General features: G+C 39.0%; 1 protein-coding gene across 1 annotated transcript in view; it reads left to right on the top strand.

Annotated features, from left to right (window-relative positions):
- PRMT3 (protein arginine methyltransferase 3) overlaps window positions 1-24,164 on the top strand; it is a 102,647-nt gene that overhangs the window by 43,582 nt on the left and 34,901 nt on the right. Inside the window, exons 11-13 of the mRNA XM_048854255.2 lie at window positions 8,426-8,504; window positions 18,678-18,865; window positions 23,775-23,861. Of these exons, the coding sequence (XP_048710212.2) occupies window positions 8,426-8,504; window positions 18,678-18,865; window positions 23,775-23,861 (354 nt within the window). The remainder of the gene's footprint in view (window positions 1-8,425; window positions 8,505-18,677; window positions 18,866-23,774; window positions 23,862-24,164) is intronic.

The following is a 24,164-nucleotide window of genomic DNA, read 5'->3' as shown; positions in this document are numbered from 1 at the left end:
CTCCCCCCCAATTGTCTCCAACATGGGCCTCTGGCAGGTGAGTCCTCCAAAGGGGTCTCTTTTGTAGTCGAAAGTTCATCACAGCCTCAGCTCAGAACTAGCACCCAGTTTTATGAGGCCTCAATAAGTCTAGTCCTTCCAACCCTTTGCTAAGGATTGGGGCTGTCCACAGACCAAAGGTCTAATTTGTTTGCTGGATCGGGAAGAAGGCCCTGAGTCCCCTTAAACCCAGGCTGTTTGTTCAAAAGTCCTTTCTTTGTCTGAGAATCCAGACTGCACCTTTAAACTGTTCTCATATAACGGATGATCAGCTGCCCACTCTCACCCCCCACATCAAAGCTTTAAAGGCTGAGTTTGTAGGTGGGGGTTTCCAAGTATTTCCTAGGAAATCCACTTCATATGTATTGTCCCCAAAAAACCTTATTCTTTCCAGAGATTATATTAGTCAAGTGCCTAGAGGAGTTGCATACAGTTCCACAATAACAATTCACAATTGCATTTTTAATCCAGTAGATCCCAAAGGTATACCATTTATTCAGTAATGCTTATCTTAATTCCATAAGATTTGTCGATGTTATTGCAGGATATTGTCATTTGTCACATCCTAGAAATACATTTGACAAAATATTTCAGCTTTCAGCTCTATATGGAACTAAATAGGTATACTGGTATACCCTTTTTTATTGCAAGAGCTATGTTTCCTGTTGCATCCAAAGAAATGAACCCATTTACTTCCCTTTAGTGATGAGAACATGCCTAAATTGCTAGGTGTTGATCTGAAACTATATACACCATATTTTCTGTACTTTGATTTTAGTCCAAGTCTTCAGAATTTAACAATTTTAGGAAAACTCCTTTATTTTTCAGTGATTATGACAGAGTACAGGGTATTGCATTTCATGGACTAATAAAGAAGGAAATTAATATGTAGCAATATATGCTACTCAACTGGCAAGGGTTTTGTGAAACTGTTGAAGTAAATCTCTGCTCTCATACTGTATTTAAAAACTTGACAGATCCAGTTTTTTTTAATGTCAATAACTAACAATTTGTATTAATGTCTGTTGACAATTTCTGTAGCAGGGTCTCTTTGCATAGAACTGACCTTTGTAACTTTGCTTTAAAGGAATGTGCCCAATTTTTAGCAACATTTTTGTTTATCACTCAGGCCAGTCTGCTGATTTAAACTTCCTTGAATTTAATGCATAGAACTGTTTATTTTTATTGCTTTTTGGCAGCTGGGGAACTCTCTCATCATTTATGATTGTAAAACATAAAGAAAGGAAAAGTACCTTGGTAATTTGTTTTAACTATTGATTGGTTAGTGGAAGAATGGTAAACTTTGTAAGAGGGAAACACTACATTCCACAGCAGACTTAAAGCAGATTTAAAGGGTTCTGTGTATTCAGTTTGGTCTTTTACAGAAAACATGTAATCTTTCACGTCTGTTAGTTCAGCCACTAGCAAGACTGACTCATTAATATTCTATTCACAGATTTGTGCAGTACAGATCCCTTTGCAGTAATTATTATTGAAGGTGCTAATACAAGTTTGTTTTTGTTTTTAAACTTGAATGTTGTCAGTGTGGAAGCAAGAATGCCCCAGAAGATCATGGCAGAAAATGTCAGGTATAATTCTCTTTCCAGATGGCACCCCTACAGGTGAGGCAGTAGCCTGTGAAATTACATTCTAAATTACATTGGAGATGAGCACAGCACATAAAGCAAAGAGTTTTGATACTGGTAATAAATGACTTGATTCAGTACTAAGGACAGTTCCCAGTAACTTACCAAGTTGTTACATTGCATTGTGGAGAACATAGGGCTGAGATAAAGCCAGCAGAGCCACAGTGGAAAGGTCAAAGAAAGGACAGTGGTGTTCACTAAGATCTGATTGTGTTGCTGGTAAGGGATATTCATCATCCAGCCTTATCATTTAGGCTAGATTAGTAAACCTAGTAGATGACATGAATGCAGTCTTGTTGTAGCCCTGTCGGTCCCAGGATATTAGAGACACATAGTGGGTGAGGTACTATCTTTTTATTGGACCAACTTCTGTTCAGAAGTTGGTCCAGTAAAAGATACTGCCTCACCTACCTGGTCTGTCACTGCAGATGGCAGGCATTTTAGAAGAAATTTCATAAAGAATTAATCCATAACATTGAAACTTAAAGCCAACTACTAACATCTATTTTAGAACTTTTTAAAAAATTGAATAGTGTGGTCTTTATGAAGGCAGGTGTGATTATGACCTCACTCTCTCTCTCTGGCTCTTCTATTAAATGTTAGGGCATTGGTCTTCAATATTCCAAACTAAATCAGAATTGAGAATTTTGGTGTTATAACTAAAATCAGGTGAACTATTCCTAAAGTACATTCGAATGATTAATTTAAATTATATATTGCTAGAACCCGGGCTCGTCCTTTGCCAAAAGGAATGGAAAGTCTGTTGCTAAATTAACTATGTTTTATTTTTGTAACTGCAAAGATAGGGGTAAAGTAATGAGTGCATCTCCTTCTCTTTTCTTCGGTGGAGGTGAAGACCATTCCTCCCCTTTCCTGGTTTCCTGGTTGTAGATATAGGAACACCTGCGTGTCTGGTGCAGTTCAGCCTTTAACTACTGTGCAGAGGTTAACAAAATGTTTATATTGACCTTATGCAAGGGTAAATATATAGAATGATACTTCACATACTATTGTATATTGACAAGTTTCAGAGTAGCAGCCATGTTAGTCTGTGTCCGCAAAAAGAAAAGGAGTACTTGTGGCACCGTAGAGATGAACAAATTTATTTGAGCATAAGCTTTCGTGAGCTACAGCTCACTTCATCGGATGCATGCAGTGGTAAATACAGTAGGGGGACTTTATATACACAGGGAACATGAAACAATGGGTGTTACCATACACACTGTAACGAGAGTGATGAGGTAAGGTGAGCTATTACCAGCAGGAGAGAGAAAAAACCTTTTGTAGTGATGATCAAGGTGGGTCATTTCCAGCAGTTGACAAGACTGTGTGAGGAACAGTAGGGGGAAAAATAAACATGGGGAAATAGTTTTACTTTATGCAATGACACAAACACTCTTCGTCTTTATTCAAGCCTAATTTAATGGTGTCCAGTTTTCAAATTAATTCCAATTCAGCAGTCTCTCGTTGGAGTATGTTTCTGAAGATTTTTTTGTTGTAATATTGCCACTTTTAGGTCTGTAATCGAGTGACCAGAGAGATTGAAGTGTTCTTCTACTGGTTTTTGAATGTTATAATTCTTGACATCTGATTTCTGTCCATTTATTCTTTTACGTAGAGACTGTCCAGTTTGGCCAATGTACATGGCAGAGGGGCATTGCTGGCACATGATGGCATATATCACATTGGTAGATGTGCAGGTGAACGAGCCTCTGATAGTGTGGCTGATGTGATTAGGCCCTATGATGGTTTCCCTGAATAGATATGTGGATACAGTTGGCAATAGGCTTTGTTGCAAGGATAGGTTCCTGGGTTAGTGTTTTTGTTGTATGGTGTGTGGTGGCTGGTGAGTATTTGCTTAAGGTTGGGGGGGCTGTCTGTAAGCAAGGACTGGCCTGTCTCCCAAGATCTGTGAGAGTGGTGGGTCGTCCTTCAGGATAGGTTGTAGATCCTTGATGATGCGTTGGAGAAGTTTTAGTTGGGAGCTGAAGGTGATGGCTAGTGGTGTTCTGTTATTTTCTTTGTTGGGCCTGTCCTGTAGTAGGTAACTTCTGGGTACTCTTCTGGCTCTGTCAATCTGTTTCTTCACTTCAGCAGGTGGGTATTGTAGTTGAAAGAATGCTTGATAGAGATCTTGTAGGTGTTGGAGCAAATGCGGTTGTATCGTAGAGCTTGGCTGTAGACAATGGATCGTGTGGTGTGGTCTGGATGAAAGCTGGAGGCATGTAGGTAGGCATATAGTGGTCAGTAGGTTTCTGGTATAGGGTGGTGTTTATGTGACTGTCGCTTATTAGCACCTTAGTGTCCAGGAAGTGGATCTCTTGTGTGGACTGGTCCAGGCTGAGGTTGATGGTGGGATGGAAATTGTTGAAATCATGGTGAAATTCCTCAAGGGCTTCTTTTCCATGGGTCCAGATGATGAAGATGTCATCAATGTAGCGCAAGTAGAGTAGGGGCATTAGGGGATGAGAGCTGTTCTAAGTCAGCCATAAAAATGTTGGCATACTGTGGGGCCATGCGGGTACCCATAGCAGTGCCCCTGATTTGAAGGTATAAATTGTCCCCAAATGTGAAATAGTTATGGGTGAGGACAAAGTCAGAGTGATACTAGCTAACTTTTTGGCTGGCTTCATCATTGAGAATAGTATTCATCCTGGGATATATCGTTGGGATTTTTATACCCTACTGCTGGTTTAATGAAATAAAGGGAACAGTTTCCTGTTGGTGCACAACAAATTAGGAAGCAGGACTAGAGAAGGAAATACCTATTACTTGACAAATATTATGATCAGATTGTGTGAAAAGCCAAGTATCTAGTGTCTCTGTATCATTGAATGACTTTAACCTTTTGACTGACATGAGTATCAGTAACACCACGTTTTTGTGGCATCGTTATTGGAAACTCCAGGTAATCTCTTCATTCATTTAAGAGCTCTAAAGAAAAAAAAAAAATCATTCTCTACTTTGCATTTAGAGACTAAAAACATCTTGGCCTTGCATGGATGTCTTTTTATAGCATAGGAAATACTGATCTTGTTATGGTTGAACACCAGTTGATGGCTAAAAGTAAATGAGTATTATCAGCTCAGTTGTTGGGCAATTATAGGAAGTTGTTAAGTTACTATCCGCGGATCTCACAATCCAGCTCTTCTTGGGATAGGTAAATAATTCCATTAAGTTTTGGAATAACCTATAGCCACAAGGTCCTTCTACATCAGTCACTGCTTCTGAATTTCTAGGTTACAGTGCAGTGGTAAGCCATTGTTATCGGAATGATGAGAATGATTTAGCCTTCTCTATTGAGGTCCTCACAACAATTCGTTCCCCCTCTGGTGATCTCCAGTGTGTTTTACCGTTGGTTATTTCTGGAGCTCTGGCTAATGCAAAATGAAGCTATTCAACTGCTGAGTGGTGCAGGCTGGTGTAAATGTGCCTGTGGTTTTAATGTTTGTCCTCTTTAAAGGCCCTGGAAGGTCTGAGCTGTGGTTCCTTGAGGGTACATCTGTGGGGATAGAAGATCCACAGCATGGCCATGGCTGGCCCAGATCAGCTGACTCTGGCTTGGCCTGCTGGGCTAAAAAAAATTGCTGTGTAGACCTTCGGGCTTGGGCTGGTGCCCAAGTTCTGGGATCCTCAGCTTGCACAGGGCCTCAGAGCCTGAATGTCTAGACAGCAATTTTTCAGCCAGGGCTCTAGCCCTACTCAGCTGACCTGGACCAGCCATGAGTTTTTTTTCCTCCTGTGTAGACGTACCTTGAGTGACTACCTGTCACACCAGGTAAGATTAATTGCTTAGCACATAGTAATGGAGTCTGGTTTTGAACGCTCAGTTGGCCTTGGTCTTTTTTTAGTTCAGGACTCTCTGGAATGAGTGCCCCTCAGAATTAAAGTTGGTTAGTATTTGATTAACTTATTTTATTTTGTGTCATTTTCTGTAAAACTATGAAATGCCACCATACATGCTGCAGGAATTGCTGAAATAAAGTAATATATGGAAACTAAACTGCCTATACACTGGAATGGGTTACCTAGGCAGGTGGTGGAATCTCTTTCCTTAGATATTCTTAAGGTCAGGCTTGACAAAGCCCTGGCTGGGATGATTTAGTTGGGGATTAGTCCTGCTTTGAGCAGGGGGTTGGACTAGATGACCTCCTGAGGTCCCTTCCAACCCTGATATTCTATGATTCTATATTCTACTCAAAATCTGTGTTTGGCAGGTATTGGCTATATTTCTACAAACTGTATGAAAGGATTCAGAGCTGCTCTGTGTGGTGATGGAGATTTCCTTTAAGTCTGAGAGATTTTAAGTTGTCATCCTCAGTTTGCTGTTTTTTCTTAGTTATGGCAGGTGATTTTTGTCTGCCCCATATATTAGCAACATCCAGCACCTAATAGGGTGAATTTAAAAAGGAACTCTGTTGTTAACGCTACATTTCCTGGCTTTAATGTTGCTCTATGTATGCTAACTTCCGGGGAAATTATATTAGGCTATTGACTGTAGAGATCTTTAATATATGGATGGTGGTAAAAATGCAGAAATAAGTATATGCTAAGACATGTCCTATCAGAATATAAATGGAACAGCCAAAACAGATAGCATCCCAGAGGACAGTTTTAATTCTCTAGTAGACTCAGGAATGATAGAGCCTTTACTTGTCTGATAGTTTTTTACTCAGTGTTGCATGCTGTTGGCTAATGGCACTTTAGTTATAATTACACTTAAATGTGATATTATTTGATGGTAATTACAGGAGTATCCAATGTAAGCGATACATACTTCTGAACAGGATTTTCTGAGTTGTTAGTTTTCTTTTGAAAATGCATACCATCTGCAAAAGCCTGGTGGTTTATTCCTTTTTTTTTTCTTGTGTGGAAAATGATGCACGCTTTCATATCTGAACAAACAATATATTAAACTATGCAATTGTAGTCTGAAGTGCAGAATTGTTTTAATAAGTTTTCTGTGGTCTGGTTTTTCCCCTGCATAAAACATTTTCCTTTCTAGAAATGTAGATAACATTTCATAGATCAGGCTCTTGCAATACCCTTCCAGACATGTACAATGTGCTTTCGTGATGTGGCGCTGAAAAATGTAGAAGTTACATTAGCAGGCAAAGGTTTCTCTACTTTACATAGCTGCCATTAGAACTATGTATATTGCAGATGTGTTTACCAGTATTCATTGTTTATCTTAATTTTTTTCAATCGTTACAAATGTAAAAGTATTCACCTTACTAAAATTGAAATATTCCTTTTTCTAGTGATTGATCATTTCACACCTTATTTTTTTTATTGGTCACTGGTGCTCTGGGTTTTGTCAAAAGTCCTAAATCTGGGTTTTCCATATGGAAGTTCAATTACTGGCATAAGTCCAGTTGTCTGGATAAACTTTGTTTTAAACAGAGTGGGAATCGGGACTTCCAAATGAAAATACAAAATCGGTGTTAACTTTTTTTCTCAGTTTCTTCAGAAGTATAAAAATAAATGTAGACAAAATGTATAATAATAGTGACGATAAGGGCTGTTCTGTAAGTCATAAAATGCAAGGACTGTGGCGTGATGGGCACTAAGCCAGTTAGTAGAACAATGGTTATTTGCATGTACTATAAAACATGCTGTAACAACTGAAAGGCTATTATATACAAATCATCTGATTCCTCTAATAGTATCTTTCTGTTGGCATTGGTATTGCATGGCAGCAAACAATTGGCTTGACATTTTTTTTTAAAGTGCATAATATGTTGTTTTAAACAATTAGAGTTTAGCAATTAGTCCTACGCAAATATAAACCCTAAACATTTATCAAAAGAAATAAACATCATTCAAGGAAATACCCATCATTCAAGGTTCGAACCAATTTATTTCCTATAAATGTGTGCACTGATATGCAGTGCTATTGGTATGGAATCCTGTTACCTGGATGGCCTATATTCCATGAATTTGTCTCTTGGGGGGCGGGGTCTATTTGTGGGTATTGTCCAAGGTAGTTCAGAATACCACCAAGTTACAGGTGCTAAATAACATAAACATTATCTTTTTGGTGTTTATCTCTTTGACAGTCATTTTATTGTGACTTCCAGTTTTAAGTGGAAGGGGGATTTTCCTGTCTTCTGTTAATTTTGAACTACTATACAGTGTAATCAGCACATACAATTAATTGCTCCTGAAGTTCAACAGATCTGATTTCTAATCCATATCTAGTTCCGTTGGCTAGTTCCAAGATTTCTTTTGGAATCATATTTAGAAAGTAATGTAAATACACAAGTATACCTGTGTTGCCTGAAACATAATCAAAATACGTTAATTTAGGAACACTTTTGTAGTTGTACATTACAGATATATTTTAGAATTAGTGTGCATGGAATAGTAAATGTATAAACTTCTAATTTAGCAGGTGTTTTAGCCGTTCGAGAAACTTATGATGCTCCTCTATGTAACTAGAACATTGCTGTAGGAATACTATAGCAAAATCAAAATTGAGGAAAAACATTAATTTTTTGTAAGGCACACACATTCTGGTCATGGGGACCATGTGAGAACCTATATAGCTCTTCTCTTCTAAGCCTTTATCTTTAGTTGCTAATAACTTTATCATATCACCTTTGGGGCCTGAAAGTTCTCTGATGAATCAATAGGAGGAGATGATGTACTGGTATAATAACAAATATTTGCATTGACTTGTAGATACAGAAAACAATTTTTTCTAAACTATCTTTTTTTCTTTTTCTTTCCACGTACAGGGCTATTTCCTTCTCTTTGAATCTATGCTGGATTCTGTCATTTATGCAAAGGACAAGTACTTGGCAGAGGGAGGCTCAGGTTGGTTCAGAATTCTTTTTAATAAATAATCCAATTCTGGGGGGAAACCAAATGAACCCAAAGGCTTACAATATGCTATGCATGGCTGAGAGAGTTCTCAGTCAGTCGAAGTGAAAAATGTTTCCATTAGAGGAAGCTTCAAGGCATTCAGTTACAATAGAGGTAATAGAAGAGTATTAGACGGGATTACTCAGGCCTTAAAGTTAATGGTGTTTTCAAGAACACTTTGCATTAAAACAAAAGCTTGGAAGTTTGTAAATAACAGGGTACATCTGCAACCAGAAACTGCATGCCGCTTCATTTTCACCTATGTAAATCCTTTATTGTGCTATATGCAGTCTTTCCCAAGACCTGTTCTAAAGTTGAAAAGTATATTAACTTTGCTTAGATTAGATGCCCTATGTACATGGAGAACTAAAGCTTGTCTATTTCTGGAGGAACTTAACCATTTGGGGGCTCAGTCATTTAAATCTACCCAGATCCATGCTTCAAAATAACACATTTAAGAAAAACACACTTTTCCCTCTGTGTTATTTTTGCATCTGCTCTATTTGGATGCGCACACTAGGCTATTCTGAAGTAGCTCCCAGCTGTAAGAAACTGCATTAGGAACTACGCTAAGGCTTTCTAGTTCAGTTCCTTAATTGAAGAAGTTTTAGTAAGTCTGCCCTGTCACCTTCTTTTGTACCCCTCCTCCCACTGCAATTATATATATATATATTGCACTCCCACTCCTCCCACTGCAATCAAATATATATATATATTCATTCATTCATTCATTCATTCATTCTCAGGATGCCAGTTAATTTTTTGGACTGCTTTCAAACCACCTTTCTATGACCAAAATTAATTTTGGGGATTTTTAATATTCCCAATTTTGCTTTTCTAATGGAAAATGGGGCCACTAGGTGGTCACTTATTCACAAACTAGTTACATACACAGATAAGTGGCTTAATTATAAATTGTGCCTAGCCAGGGGAAAGTACAGGTTAGTTACCAGATGGGCTTTCAGTATTTCAAGAACCCTGGGTCTTTCTGTGAGCGATACCATATGTTATTTTGGATTAAGTAAACTATGAATCTGGTATTATGTTGTTAGTACTGCCGTTGTAGATTGGTAGTTGTGGTTATTTATATACAGTACTAGTGTTGATCCATCACCTGTTTGACAACGTGGTAACAGGTTTTTGAGAGGCAAGAACCAACGTGTTATACAGAGTTAAAAAGGTTTTTAGTGTTCCTGATCTTGGACAGCTGTCCAATATAAAACTGAGCTGCCTATAATGATAATAATTGGTCCATTGCCTCATCAGTAGAGATTCAACAGAATAAAAGTGTTGATAATGGTGTTTTTTCTTTACTTTTGGACAATGCAGAACATGGGAGTGTTTAGGGAGGTGTTTGAAAGAGAGGGTGGCTTGACAAGCTGGCATAGGGAGGGCATTCAGGGAGAATGGCATGAAAATGACAGTGATTGGGGTGTGGGGAGGAGATGAATTGTGTATCAAGACTGGTATAGTTGGTGATGGAGCAAAAGTGTAGAGATGTGATAAGAGGCTTGGTCTCAGAAGTAGTCCAGGATGTTGTATTGAGGGGGCCTTTCGGAAGAGAAGCCTACATCTTATGTGGAAGGCATGGGGAAATCAAGGGAGGGGTTCAAGTAAAGGAGAACTGACATAGTTGGAGTGGGCATGGAAATTATGGAAGGCCTTTTTTTTGTTTTGTTATGAAATGGAGATGGGTAATGCGGGGGGTGGGGAAGTTGAAGACTACAAGTTGTAGTAACTACATAGGAATTATCACGTGGATCAGACTTCTGATCAGTGTAGTCCACTATTCTATGGCTGACAGTGACAAGGATCAGGTGTTTCAGAGGATGGTGTAAGAAATTGCATTAAAGAGATGTGGGATAATCTACCTTGCATTTTAGGTCTCCTCCTACTCCCTTGTAGTTAGATTGGCTTAAACCCTGAAGTATGAGGTTTTATCTCTTCCAAATTTGTTAGCCTTGACTATTATAGTGCTGGATATTCTTTTTCTTCATATAAATGCACAATCTTTTTTTTTCTTCTTTGCTAAGATTTTGGCCTCAATGACCCATTGTTAATGAAGATGGTCAATGTTCAGGGCATGGGCAAGGGTCTTAGCTGTCAGGACAGAGAGAAAGGTTTGGATTTTTGGGTAAGAGGCAGAAGAAGAAATGACTGTTTTGGATCCAGCATGGATGGTGTGTGAAAATGATGATGGTATCACTGACCATTCTTGGTTACTGTTTGTCAAAGCTATATTTTGCAGGAAAAAGAACTCCAGATGTTGGATCCTATTAGATCAGATGTTCATCATGAAGTCTGTTCTTTTAGACGCAAGTAATAGTCCCCTTCTTGGTGTTCATCCTCAGGGGAAATAAAAACATGTGAATGTATTGACTACAATACCTCATCTTCTAAGATACCTGTACTTTTTATTGCTGCTAAAAATGAACACTTCTTGAAGGAACAATTGTACATAGCTTTACATTTTTCTTAAAATTTAATTTAATTTATTTTTATTTTTATTTAATTTAATTTTTAACTTTTCACTTTCCAGAGTCAGCCGGCAAACCAAAACTAATGCGCAGATATGCACAGAATCCTTTCAGCTTAGCATTAATATTTGTGGCATGGTTCTTTAGACATCTTCTTTTAGAAGTAGACATACTCCATATGCTAAGACACTTAGACAGGAAATAAGGGTTACTGACCTAGAAGGGGAAAAGAAAGGAGCCACAAAGGTAACAAATAAGAGGTGCAAACCAAATTTTGTGCATTAAGTTTGAAAGTGTTGGCATTAATTTTTGGGCGTAAGCCAGAGTAAAAGCAACATAGCACTAAATTAGAGAAACGGTGTTGGGAAAATTGGGTTTTAAGGTAAGCAGTTAATATACTTGGCACATATAGAGATTGTTTTAGACACCGGAAACATTGTGAAAAAGGCAAGAATTTATAAATATGGCAATGTTTCATGGTTTTTTACACATACATGTTTATGCCAGGGAAGGTGTGCTCTTCCTCTTTAAGAACAAAAAAGACAGAGGTGGGTTGGATAGACTAATTTGCCCAATTTAAGTGGTTTTGATAGTAATATAATGGGGACTATAAATAAGTCTTTAACATATTTCATACTGTTCCTGTGATACTGTTGTCTAGATTTTGCATTTGTATACATTTTCTTAATGTAAGATTTCTACCTCTCTTATATTTCAAATTGACCTTTTCTATTGCAGCTGTTCACACTGTTTTTCCATGTTGTACTAACCATGCCTGTATTCAGTTTCACTATGCTGACTTAATGATTGGATTAATGACTTTGTAACCACGCTCACTGCAGTGCACTGTTTTGATTGCAATGTGCTATCATGCGATTAGAGGCGCAGCAGCAAAAAGGGCACTCTTGTGGAGTTGTGTGGAATTCAGTTATAATGTTGAAGATTACACGTGAACAGGAAATTAGTATTCCTGTGTTAAAGAAAAAAACATAATATGTAGTGTTGCTCCAGTTTCATGCTTTTTGATTTACAGTCGTGCACAGAAACTCCAGTCAGAACTGGGATCCAATGTGTTAGGCTTCCTACAGATACCTATTAATAGGTAGTCCTTGTCCTGAATTGCTTACGGTGTAATTTAGCTATGTTAAAGATTTTTGATATTCTGTAATGTAACAGTGGCATTTAGTAATGCTTTTTCCCCCCTGATTGCTGCGAGGACATCTTAGAACACCAAGAAATCTTTGACCTCCCATTTAACCTAGTGTACTATCCATGTTGAAAAAGGGAGGTGGTATATTGCTCTCCATCCGCACTGCTGGAAGGATTGTTAGAAATCTGAACCTTCCTCATTTTCCTCAAGGGACAGAACATGCTGGCTCAGCAGCAGTCCTAGGAATTCTCTCATCCTTTTTTCCTCAGAGTAATTCCATGTTGTTCAACCGCTGTCTGTCCAGCTCGTTTAGTTAGTTTTTAAATAGAGTACTTTTTCCTTTAGGCATTGATAATCACTGTTCTTCTGCCAGCTGGTATGAAAAGTGAATAGGCTGCCTCTGAGACAGACTGATGTCACCCCATAAATTAGCCAGCAGGTGGGGTTCAGGCAGCAAAAAACCCCTAATCTCCATAGCACAAAAAGGTCAGTTCTGCAGTACATGTGAGCAGCAGTAGAACTAAACACTTCCAAACCCAGACAGCTAAAAGTATAAATCAGTTGTAGGATGAATCTTTCTGGCCAGCCTTCAGCTAGAGATACAATATTAGGGTCCTGAACTTTGGAACACATTTTATTCTTGGATCTCTAACCACTTTACAAGGTGGATAAGTATTAGGGTCTCTCCTTTGTCAAATTTCCTGACTTCAGAAGAGATTGTGACTTGTCCACAGTTTTTGCAGTAAGTCAGGCTGAGCCTGGAATGGAGTCTAGATCTCCAGTTTTATGCTTTATCAATTAGGTACTAGCTGCCCCAACTTACTTTACCAGCTCCCCATAGTAATTGGTGCCAAAATATCTGGGGTGACGTGTGTGACTGGTTCCTCTCGGGGTGCAACCTCAAACTAGGGTACCACTGAGCCTGTCTGACCCACCAGCCTGGGCTCCCTTTACACTGTAGTGCTGTAACAGGCCCTCAAGCCCTCACCAGCACAAATACAGGTAGGGACACACTCAGCTGCAGCTACAGACATGTGCTGAGATCAGCTCTGTATGGAAAGGCTCCGCTAAATTCCTAAGGCACTCCCAGTTGGAGCGTAAACCCAAAGTCATGCTGTCTTGCACTGCACAGAGAACTGTACAGCGTAAGCTCGTGAAATTTGCCCCTTCCCTCAGTGTAGAGAGGAATATACACAGCTTTCTGCCCCAAGTTATGCTTTCCACAAACTAGTTTTAGACAAAACAAAACAAGTTTATAAACTACAAAAGAGAGATTTTAAGCCATTATAAGTGATTGCAAACAGATCAAAGCAGATTACCTAGCAAATAAACAAAACCACAGACTGAATTTAACACACCAGATGGGTAGGATATGAATTAGCAAATCCTCACCATGAGTGATAAACAGGCTGGAAGATTCTTAAGGCACAAGCTGCCTTGGCTTTTCAGCTTGGGTTTCCCAGGTTTTCATACACAGGCTAGAAATCCCTTTAGCCTGGGACCATCACTTCCCCCCTTTCAGTCTTTTTGTTTCCAGGTGTGTTGTTGTAGGGAGAGTGAGGTCCCCTCATGATGTCATTTTCCCCCTTTTATATCTTCTTCTCACTTGCTGGAAAGCTCTTCTGCTGTGACCTGAGTCAAATTGTGTAGTGCTATCTCTGAGAGGTTTCTATTATACACAATTCCTGAGGTAATCCTTGTGCTTGTATGCCTTTCCTCAACAAGCCATTAATATTGTTTGGCCTTTTTACTGTTGTACCTGAAAGGCTGCTTGTGGGTGTTTTCAACTTTGCAACATAACACATACATAGCCAAACTTCATAACTTCACATATGACAATAGCACATACGATCCAATGAGATGTTAATGTCCAGCAGATGAAGACTTTTAGAATATCATCTCATAAGGCATACTTTGTACAAATATCCTAATTACATGACAGTGGTGAATATTGGGGTGCCAGGGTGTCTCAATGCGTACAGAATATAATACCTTTATTTGAGAATGAAAAGTTCTTGTTACACAGTGCCTATCTGTACATTATGCATAGCTTTTTTTTCTTGATCAGGCATGTTTTCCCATATATTTAGATGAAATACACAGTGATTGTGAGTGGGCTAGGTACACAAGGTTTTATTTTTGTATTTAGAATCCCCATTTGGGGGGGGGGGGGGGGAGTCATGTTTGCTTGTTCATGACCAGATGACATTATTGTTCACTTGGAATTATTTCTATATACCCTGAGGTTTATAGTCTTACCCTTTTAATGTCGTGAAATTTGTGAGGCATTACTAAGGAATAAAGGATTTCCCATCTTACTCTGTTCACCACGTGAGCTGTTACCGGTGACAAATGATTTCTGGGCAGTGAGTCGAGAAGGACACAGATGTCAAAGCTATAAATTTGTGAGCTGGCTGCTGAGTGCTTCTGTCCAATCAGCATTTTGTTAATTTCACCTGTGAGATGGAATAAGTATTCAATTATAGCTTCAGTCAGAGAAAACTAAATGACAGACATGTCAGGATTGGATGGGAAAAGGTTAGGAATGGGTCAGACAAAGGTGGAGTGGGGAGGGTTTAATTTTTAGAAACAACAAGGAGGATGGGGAGTGAAGCTGACCAATATGATTAAAGCTAGTTATTTTAAATATTTACAGACCTACTTTCCTATAAATCATGGGATAAATGGGGTGAAAGGAGAGACTTTAACTGATAGGCATGTGTGTAGTTTTGATGATCTAAGTATCAGAATCAATGTTTACATCTCTGGCAAAAGCTCTTAATTTTTATAAAGCACTCAGATATCATGGTGATGAGCATGGTATAAATCCATAGCCACCGTTGGATTTGTAATTATTACAGATAATTTGGAAGTCAGACATCCATTTAGGTCCCTTTACAAGTGTATGTGAAGTCCATGTTGTTACCAAACATAAGAATTTAAGTCTTACGTTGCTGCATAAAATTCTTTAAATCCCATTGTCAGGATAAGATTAAAAACAATTTAAGCATAGCTGTACCTGTTCCTGCTATTTGGCGGGGGGGATCTTGAGTCTTGTCTGTTTTTCCAGAGATGCCACTGTTCTAAAAATCATTGCGGTGTCTGAGCAACATTATAAAAGGGCAAATAGTTCTACAAACAGTGGCACATGTGTTATGGTCCTTTGCCCATGTGTCCTGGCTGTGTAACAGTCTGGTTTAACTCTATGTGCAGGGCTTGTTAATTCATTTTTGGTTGATAGAATATAGATGATTTGGGCACTTAGTGTTTACCCTCCAATTGTTGTTTAGAGCTTACTCTAGTCTAATTAATCATAAGTTTTGCAGCTGGTTTAGGAGTTTGGCACTCAGTGGAAGTAATGTTAAAGCAATTGGATGGTATACCTGTCTTTCAGGTTTAACATACAAGGTAAATCATCTCCTGTTGACATAAATTGGTTAGTCGCTAAGGTGCCACAAGTACTCCTTTTCTTTTTGCGAGTACAGACTAACACAGCTGTTACTCTGAAATGTCTTGACACAATGGCTCAGAAATTTGCAGGTTGCCATTTCCTCCCTCACACATCACAATCCTAGTGCCACCTGCTTGCTAGCATGTTATTATATACTGTACCATTCTATTGCGAAGAGCTGCAGGATCTGACCAACACACATGCACTTTTGAGAGTACCATCACAATATTCCCTTCCTCTGCTGGCCCTGGAAGCAAAATTCCTTATTGTTTTGGAACCCTTCCTGCAAACCTTATTAGCCAATTCACAGAGCAGCAGTAACATTCAGGACATTTTGCTTGCTTCGTGAGTCGGTTATTACATAGTCTGCATTCTCATTGGGGTGTCCCTTGTGATCCAGGAGGAGGCTGGGAATGCTGGGAGCAAAAATTAACAAATGCAGTTTGCAAGTCTCTCTGGCACAGACCAGCAATAGGGGAGCCTTGAGAAACTGCAGCCCCTTGTCACTTGCTCCAGGAAACCACTCACAAGCCAGATGCTGGTTTTGTCTGACAGCTGTCAGATGTGTGGAAAGCAACTGATTTGTTGCAAACAGTACATGTTGGGCTGCTGCCCTTTTAGCTCTCATCATGTTGAGTTAATCAGAGCCCTCTCTTGGAAAAAGTCAATAGGTTTGCTTCAGTTTTCTCATCTGTAGAGTGGGGATGATATTCTCCTAATCAGTGGGGTGTTAAAGTAGTTAATACTTAGATTTTATAAATGTTGTTAATTAAGACTATTTAAAAGAGCTAGCCAGAAAGCTATAGTATCTGTTAAGAATATTACACCATGCTTGCTTATTTATGTAGAACTTTTCCAAATGTCAAAGGTGATGCTTTTTTACTGAATATTTTGTATAAAAGAGAGTGGCTTCTTTAGCAAAGATACCTTTTTTTTTTTTTTTTTAAACTAAGGAGAACTTCTTTTGGAATGTTACACAAAAGTACCTTTCAGTTTACTATTTCCTCTTTTCAGTGTATTAAAAAGGGAAATTATATAATCTATTAGTATATTTGTCTTCCTATATATCCCTAGTATCTCACTGATTCCATCATGCTCATTCTCATAAAGCTAAATTTCAAGTATTGAAGATTAAATCAATTTTACAGTTAACCAGATGCTGGAAAAGAAAAGAGAAAGCTAGTTTGGATTTTATTACCTTTTTCTGCACTTCTCTGTAAAAACATTAAAACGGTAAAGTTCCCTGCAATGTGCTTACTACTTATATTTAGACCAAAAAAAGTCCAGTTGTGTGTATTTATTAATCATAAATCCTCCAATAAAGGCTTAACATCTCACCAGTGGCAAGTAGGAAACTTTCCTCTGGGGAGAAACCTAGCCATCTATTCTGTAAAAGGTAAGGTGGCATTTTAACTTCTCAGTCCAGTGTGAGGATAACCTTCCGGCTGATGCAGTGCTGTTCTCTCGAGACTGCAGACTGTGATTTCCAGTGCTACTGCTGTTCACAACTTTTCCAGTCAACAACTGAGTGAAATTGCCACAGGACCAGTTTCACTTCTTAGCATATGTGCAGTGTGCCTCAAGTGGCACGTGATCAGGATTCAATCACTGAATTCAGTCCACTGGTTGGATTATTGGCTTCTCTGGCTTGGGCCGGGTGCTGACAGGGAGTGCGACGTGAACTCTGATCCATGCCCTCCACCAGTTTCACTGTGGGTAAACGTTAAACAAGAGTGTTAGGCCTGTTCTATGCTAGTGGAGGATCGATCTAAGTTACGCAACTTCAGCTATGTTATTCCAGTTGCTGAAGTTGACATACTTAGACCTACTCACCACTGTGTCTTCACTGCTGTGAGTTGACTGCTGCCGCTTCCCCGTCGACTCTGCCTGTACCTCTCATGAGTACAGGAGTTAATGGGAGAGCGCTTGGGGGTCGATTTATCACATCTAGACTAGATGCAATAAATCGACCCCTGCTGGATCGATCGCTGCCCACCGATCTGGCTGGTAATGTAGGCATACCCTCAGTCTACCACTGCTGTTTGAGAAAGCAATAATCAGAGACAGGTGCTGGTCCTATTCATGGGAAAGGAGCAGTCATAAATGGATGTGGGGAGTGGTAGAGTCCCAAATATAGAGTGTGTGTGTGTGTGTGTGTGTAGGGAGGAGACTCCTTGAAGATAGGAAGAAGGGGGAGAGAACTCCTCCTCCTTTCCGGCAGCCAGAAATTTTATATTTCTTAAAAATGCCATCAAACATCTATCAGCCAGAAGCTGATATAAAAGATAGACAGCACTGCAATAGGCATCACGTCATTCTTTCCCTTCTGGTGGAGGACATTTCATGAGGGATTTGCCCTTTCACATTGCTAATAGGCTTTCTTTAGTTTTCCTAAAGGCCTTTGGCTAGTAGCTGCCTGGTAAATTTTCAGGCTTTGGTATACTCACTTACGGTAGTTTCAACATAAAAGCCGAAGAATGCCCTATGGCCCAGGGCCTTCTCCATGGAATGTTTCCCCTCCATATCCTGGCAACATGGCTCAACCCTACAGGTATCTTCTCCTGAGGCATGTTGCCAAGGTAGTGTGGGGAAAATTGAATACAGGCAATGACTTGTTTATACTGCTCTATATACTATTATTGAAATGTAAATACAATATTTATATTCCAATTGATTGATTTTATTATATGATAAAAATTAGAAAGGAAGCAATTTTTCAGCTATAGTGTGCTGTGACACTTTTTTGTATTTTTATGTCTGATATTGTAAGCAAGTAGTTTTTAAGTTAGGTGTAACTTAGGGTTACGCAAGACCCATCAGACTCCTGAAAGGGGTACAGTAGTCAGGAAAGGTTGAGAGCCACTGGTCTAGCCTATATATACATTGTGGCTAAAAGGACTTCAGCCTATGAAACTGTTTGTTGGTTGGATCCCTGTACGAGCACTAAAATCAGTTCCTTTTTTCATTTGTTGTTGCTCACTTAAAAAACTTAAGAGCATCTAAATTCTCATTCTTTTTTCACCTCTAGTCCTTTCTGTTTGTTACAGTCTACCCAGACGTCTGCACCATTAGCCTGGTGGCTATAGGTGATAAGAATAAACATGCAGATAGACTAGCTTTCTGGGATGATGTGTATGGCTTCAACATGTCCTGCATGAAGAAGGCTGTAATTCCAGAAGCTGTTGTGGATGTAGTGGATCCAAGCACACTTATATCTGAAGCCAGTGTCGTTAAGGTACTGTACCAAATACGTCTATAAATTAAAAGCACACTAAAAATGCGTTCTTCAGATTTTTTATTTACATTCATAAATTCTCAAACATAACTATTTTTCATATGGGAAAGATTAATAAAGCATATTTAATCTAGAGAAATCCTGGAACAAATGCAACAAGGTGTTCACAACATTAAAATTTAAACATCAAACACTAAGTGCAGATTCTAAAGTCTGAGGAACTTCTGGCTCCTGATATATAAAAGTAATAATATTAAACTTTTTTTCCTCTAAATCACTTTCCCTACTCTAGGTCTTTCTTCTGCCCCCAGAAGAGAGGAAATAAACTGGTTATATAATTTGCAATTGTAACTTGCTACAAATTTTTGACTTTCATGTCAATTTATATCTTCAGGTTACTCTGAGAACCAGACTGTGCTGTCTTTTCATAGTGACAGTGCAACGGAGATGAGTGATTACAAAGTAAATAGCTTTCATTGTAAACAGATATTGTGATTCTTATTTCATACTGATTCATTTAATATTGTATGTCTACTGGCTGAGGTTAAATTCTAGAACACTCAGTTGTCTGAAATTTTAATGTGTGCACTGAATTGGACATACAGTTCAGGCCACCTCAGTAGGAGAAAGGGTTTCCAGGAAAGAAGTCTTTGTTCCTGTTGGGTGCAGATAAAATGGGCTTGTCTGTAGGCAACTGGAGAGCTTTGGTGAAACACCATCCACTCCTTCTTGTCTTTTTCACCTCCATCCTGGAGAAAAGAGGCAATACTTCAGCAAGAAATGTTAAGACTGTAAGGAAGCAAGACAATCCAACGAGGTCAATGTTCTTTGCTTTCATTAAAAGTTGTTGCTATCTTTCCTTCAAATATTTGAGCTCTTAAACCTATGTAAATTAATTTCTCCTATAATTTCCCTGGATAGTTCCTTCTGTAAAGGAGCTCTGTCCAAATACTTGTAGTGCCCAAGGCTTCCCTAGTTTACATTCATCTCTTATCAAATACAAGGTTATCTCATATTTATAAACTTTATGCCAGAGGTTAAAATATGGCCAGTGGGCTGTCTGTCTTGATTACAAGTGTTATACTTGCTGTGTTATAACCTGTCCAGGATGAATTATCAATGACTTCAGAATGTGCTGGTATGCTGCCAACTCAAAATTAACATGGAGTTATGGGCAGCTCCACAACAGCCCGAAATACGCTACCTATGCAAGGTTTTGTACATCTGTATGTCCCAATATCATGTTGGGGATGTGTGTGTATATAATTACATCCAGGAAGAAAAAGGTAAAAACGTTAAGGTTTCAGAATGAAATGCTCAAAAGTTACGAAATGCCAGTTGCCAGTGCAGCCTTTATTTGCCCCTATTTTGTATTTTTCCAACAAGACTGCTTGCCTCTTTCAGTGCCCAGGAAGGATCTATCTTACTGAATAAACAGCTATTCAATATTTAATTCCATTCTCTTTATTCTGTGTGTTCCCATGTCTTATTTACTGCTCCAAGCCCTGCACTTAATACAGAATTAATTTCCTTTTGGGATTTTCTTTGCTGCGTTTTCTTGGGCTTTTCTTTGTTGTCATAATTTCTTGTTGTTTACAGACGTTATTGAATTTTTCAACATCCCTATGAGATGGTGGTGGTATTCCCATTTTACACATGGGAAACTGAGGTATAGTTTAAAGCCAAAATTGTCTACTGTCCACTAACTTTGGGTGCCCAGCTTGAGAAGCCTAGGGCTAGATTTTTTTTCAAAGTACTTAGCATTTTATAGCAATTTATAGGTCCAGAGCAGAGTTCCTGCTGATGCAGCAGAGTGCTCAGCACTTCTGCAGCTAAAACTCCAGGTGGCCACACAGTGGCCACCTATGAACATTTTGGTTCACGTGTGTCAGAGACTGGGATGTGGACAATCATGCCTCGTAATTGGAGCAGGAATCAGTAGCCAGGAATTGGAGCCCAGGGTCAGAGCTGGAGTCAGAGGCCAGATGCCAGCGTTGAAGGGTCAGAGCCAGATTACCAGTAGTGTGTCAAGGCAGGAGCAAGTTTGGGAACAAGCAGAAGCTGGTGTGGGAGCTATCACAGCTGCTGCTTCTGGGCTTGAGAGAGAGGCTGCTGAATCTTCCAACCAGTCAGGCAGTATAGCCAGTTAGGCAGCCTACTAGAGGCCAACTGCACTTGTTCTGCTGCAGTGCCTGATTCCTGACAGTGTGATTTGCCCAGTATCGCACAGGAACTCATGCCAGACTCAGGGATAGAATCCAGTTCTCCATGATAGCACTGAACTGCCTTAAGCATTAGACCCTCCTTTCTCTACTTGCCTTAATTCTGGCATTTCCTAACTTTAGAGTTCTTGTTTTTTGCGACCTAACGTTCTTATAATGTAGTATTTTTTTTTTATGTAGTTTCTTAACCTCTTATAACTACGTCCTGTAGAACCATTCTGACACCCACATGGGTCATTAGCAAGGTTAGGATCTTTAGATCTGCAACATGGGTCATCTGATACTTGAGCTAATGGAATAGCGGGTAACAATAGAAGGCTGTTCTCTTTTCTGAACCTGCCATAAAAGGGGGATTGAGACACGTTTTGCCAGTGAGTTTCACAGTTATTTGTTAGACAGTAGAGGAATATTGAGGCTTGAGGAATATTGGGTTCAATTTTAGATTTTCTAGGAGAGTGTTCTCTAGTGGTTTTAGACCTGCTCTTGTCCTTCTTCCTGTTCCTGCCCTTCTTCTTACTGTTCTCAGACCTTCTCTGATCTTGCTTATGTCTCCCCAATTCCTGTTCCTATCCTCACCCATCTGCGCTCCAGTGTGGTTGTTTGCTCCTTCTCCTCCTCTTCTTCCCACCACCAGCTGCGGGGGCGGAGGGGGAAGGGGCATTGATAGCACAGGTGAGGCTATCACTTCACTTTCCGTTCTTGTGCTTGGCACCACCCCACAGCTGAGGAGCTGTGTCAGAAAGGCCAGCTTTGCCCCTGCAACCTAAGGTGGAGCTTGCTCTGTGAGGATGGTGCAGTTTGGTCAGTGCTAGGAATCTGTGGGAATACAGCATGCTCAATGCAGACAGAATCTTTGGAGAATTTAGCTGCTGAGCTCCAGCAAGTCTCTGTGAGATTTATTCCAAGGCTTATAATTTTGACATATTTGGGTGAATTTTTACATGGTTAACAAAAGGCATATCCTTGATACAAAGGCCACCCCCTACCAAATTTCGTGCTCCAAAGGATGGAGGTGCTGGTGCTTTTTATTGAAACCACTGAACCAATGTTTAACATGGACAAATCAGACTTAAGCAGACACCTGTTATGGAAAATTTCATCCTGAGCAGTCTTTTAGGCTAAGTCATAACTGAAAACAGGGTCTTTTAATAGGTAGTGTCTTAACTGAAGGTGTTGCTCCTTACTCTACCTATAATATAGCACTAACGCTATTTCTGTCATATGACTAAACACACTAGTCTTAAAGTTAAATATGTATTTATTCTATCAAATAGTGCAGTAAGCTCTTTTTAATATATACCTTTAGGGACAATCATTGTCTGAGCTGTATAAGAAGGCCAAGGTATCTGTTCATAAAATAGGCCTGTCATCATACAATTCCAATATAATGCTTACACTCTTTTACAGTTTAAATTTATTCTTTTTACATATTTTTTAGTAACAATAATATCTTTCAAATAAATCCATAAATCTTGAGCTCCTTTGTTGCTTGTGCAATGAACACTAAGAAGTAGTAAAATTAATGAGGGAAGCAAGAATGACATTACAGGTAAACAATTTTAATCAGTAACTGTTCCACATAATAAATGGATTTAAAATATCTAGGAAATTATAAAAATGTTCCTATTCATCATAAGATTATTAAAGGAAAAAGTTTAGTACACTTTCCTCACATTAGCTGTTTCATTAATTTTGAGTATTGCCTATTAGAATTGTGCTCAGAAAAATATTCTGTAAAGGGCGTACAGCATCGAGAAATGTTTGAGTATTACCCTGATGTTCAGCTAAACTGTGGAAGAGTATAGGCATTAGAAGTGTACTCTTTTTAAACTCAGTAAAATGTTCAGTTATCCTTCATTCTTAGCTAAACTGTGCTGGCCATGCTGCACAGATTTTGAATTTGCTGTAAGTAAGCAAAACAAAAGAATCCGTAAAGTACAAAAATGTGCAGAGCGAGGTATTTTCTGAGCTATGACAAGATTGAATATGTAATGAGGCTCTGTTGATAATGGTACTGAGTTTTCTTACTAGTTTCAAATTTTTAACCCACAGTATGCATACAGCATAACAGGTAGCTACAACGCAGGTTCCCCAATTGGCCTTGTCAGTATTCCTCAACTGTAACATGGAGGACTGTCTTTTCAAGGTTTGGAGAGTAGAAGTCTCCGTGGTTAACCATTCTTTTCTGCTGAACCTGCCAACGTTGGTGCCAATTAATATTAATAAGTTCTTTGAGATATGGGCAAATGTCCATGGGAAGCTAGACTGAAACCAACAACTCATTCAGCTTAAGCTACTGTTGGCCAAGACATCCAAATGGGTACAGTCTACGTCTCTACCAGCCTTAACAAGACTTCAACCAATGGTGAAAGGCTCCATATCACAACTTCTATTTAGTGTCTTTCTTTATGTTAAGTTTAAATGTTTGGGAATGATGGTTATAGACAGATATTTGTGGGTTGCACAAATATTGCTTAATTATATTATAAAACAGTTCTAGGTTTTTTAGAAAATTCCAATATGTAGCATTGTTTACTCTCTCCCACTGAGGAGTTGAATCAGTAGTGTACTATGAGTTGTCGTTTTTTTTTGTTTTTTTTTAAGGGAGGATGTAGTAAGTTCGTCTGAGTTGTATATTTAATTCTGATTAAACTGTTTATTGTCAAATTTGTTTCCCTTTTTGATAGTGTATAGACTGTGTCACAACATCCATTCCAGATCTGGAGTTTTCATCAGATTTCACTTTAATTATTACTGAAAACACTGTGTGTACGGTAAGGCAACTTATTCTTTCTAACATTGTCCTTGATTGGCAGGCCAGTGCATTCATTAAAGTGCTGATAATAAATGAATGTAACTATTGCCATTAACAGTTCATCTGTGCATTTACAGAGGTGTGAAACTGGTCCTTTAAATAGATTAATGCATTTTTTAGCTGTTACTATTTGGGTATCCATTATTAGTGAAGTCTGAAAGGACTGCCAAGATTCCATACATACGGTTTTCACAAGATGGTGCGTGAGAGGGAGGTACAGTGTTGGCTTTTTCACTGAAAGTTTTGTTACTTTTCACCTGCA

Source organism: Caretta caretta, chromosome 6, assembly GCF_965140235.1.
Source record: "Caretta caretta isolate rCarCar2 chromosome 6, rCarCar1.hap1, whole genome shotgun sequence".
Lineage (NCBI taxonomy): Eukaryota > Metazoa > Chordata > Testudines > Cheloniidae > Caretta > Caretta caretta.
This window is presented reverse-complemented; position numbering and strand designations above follow the sequence as displayed.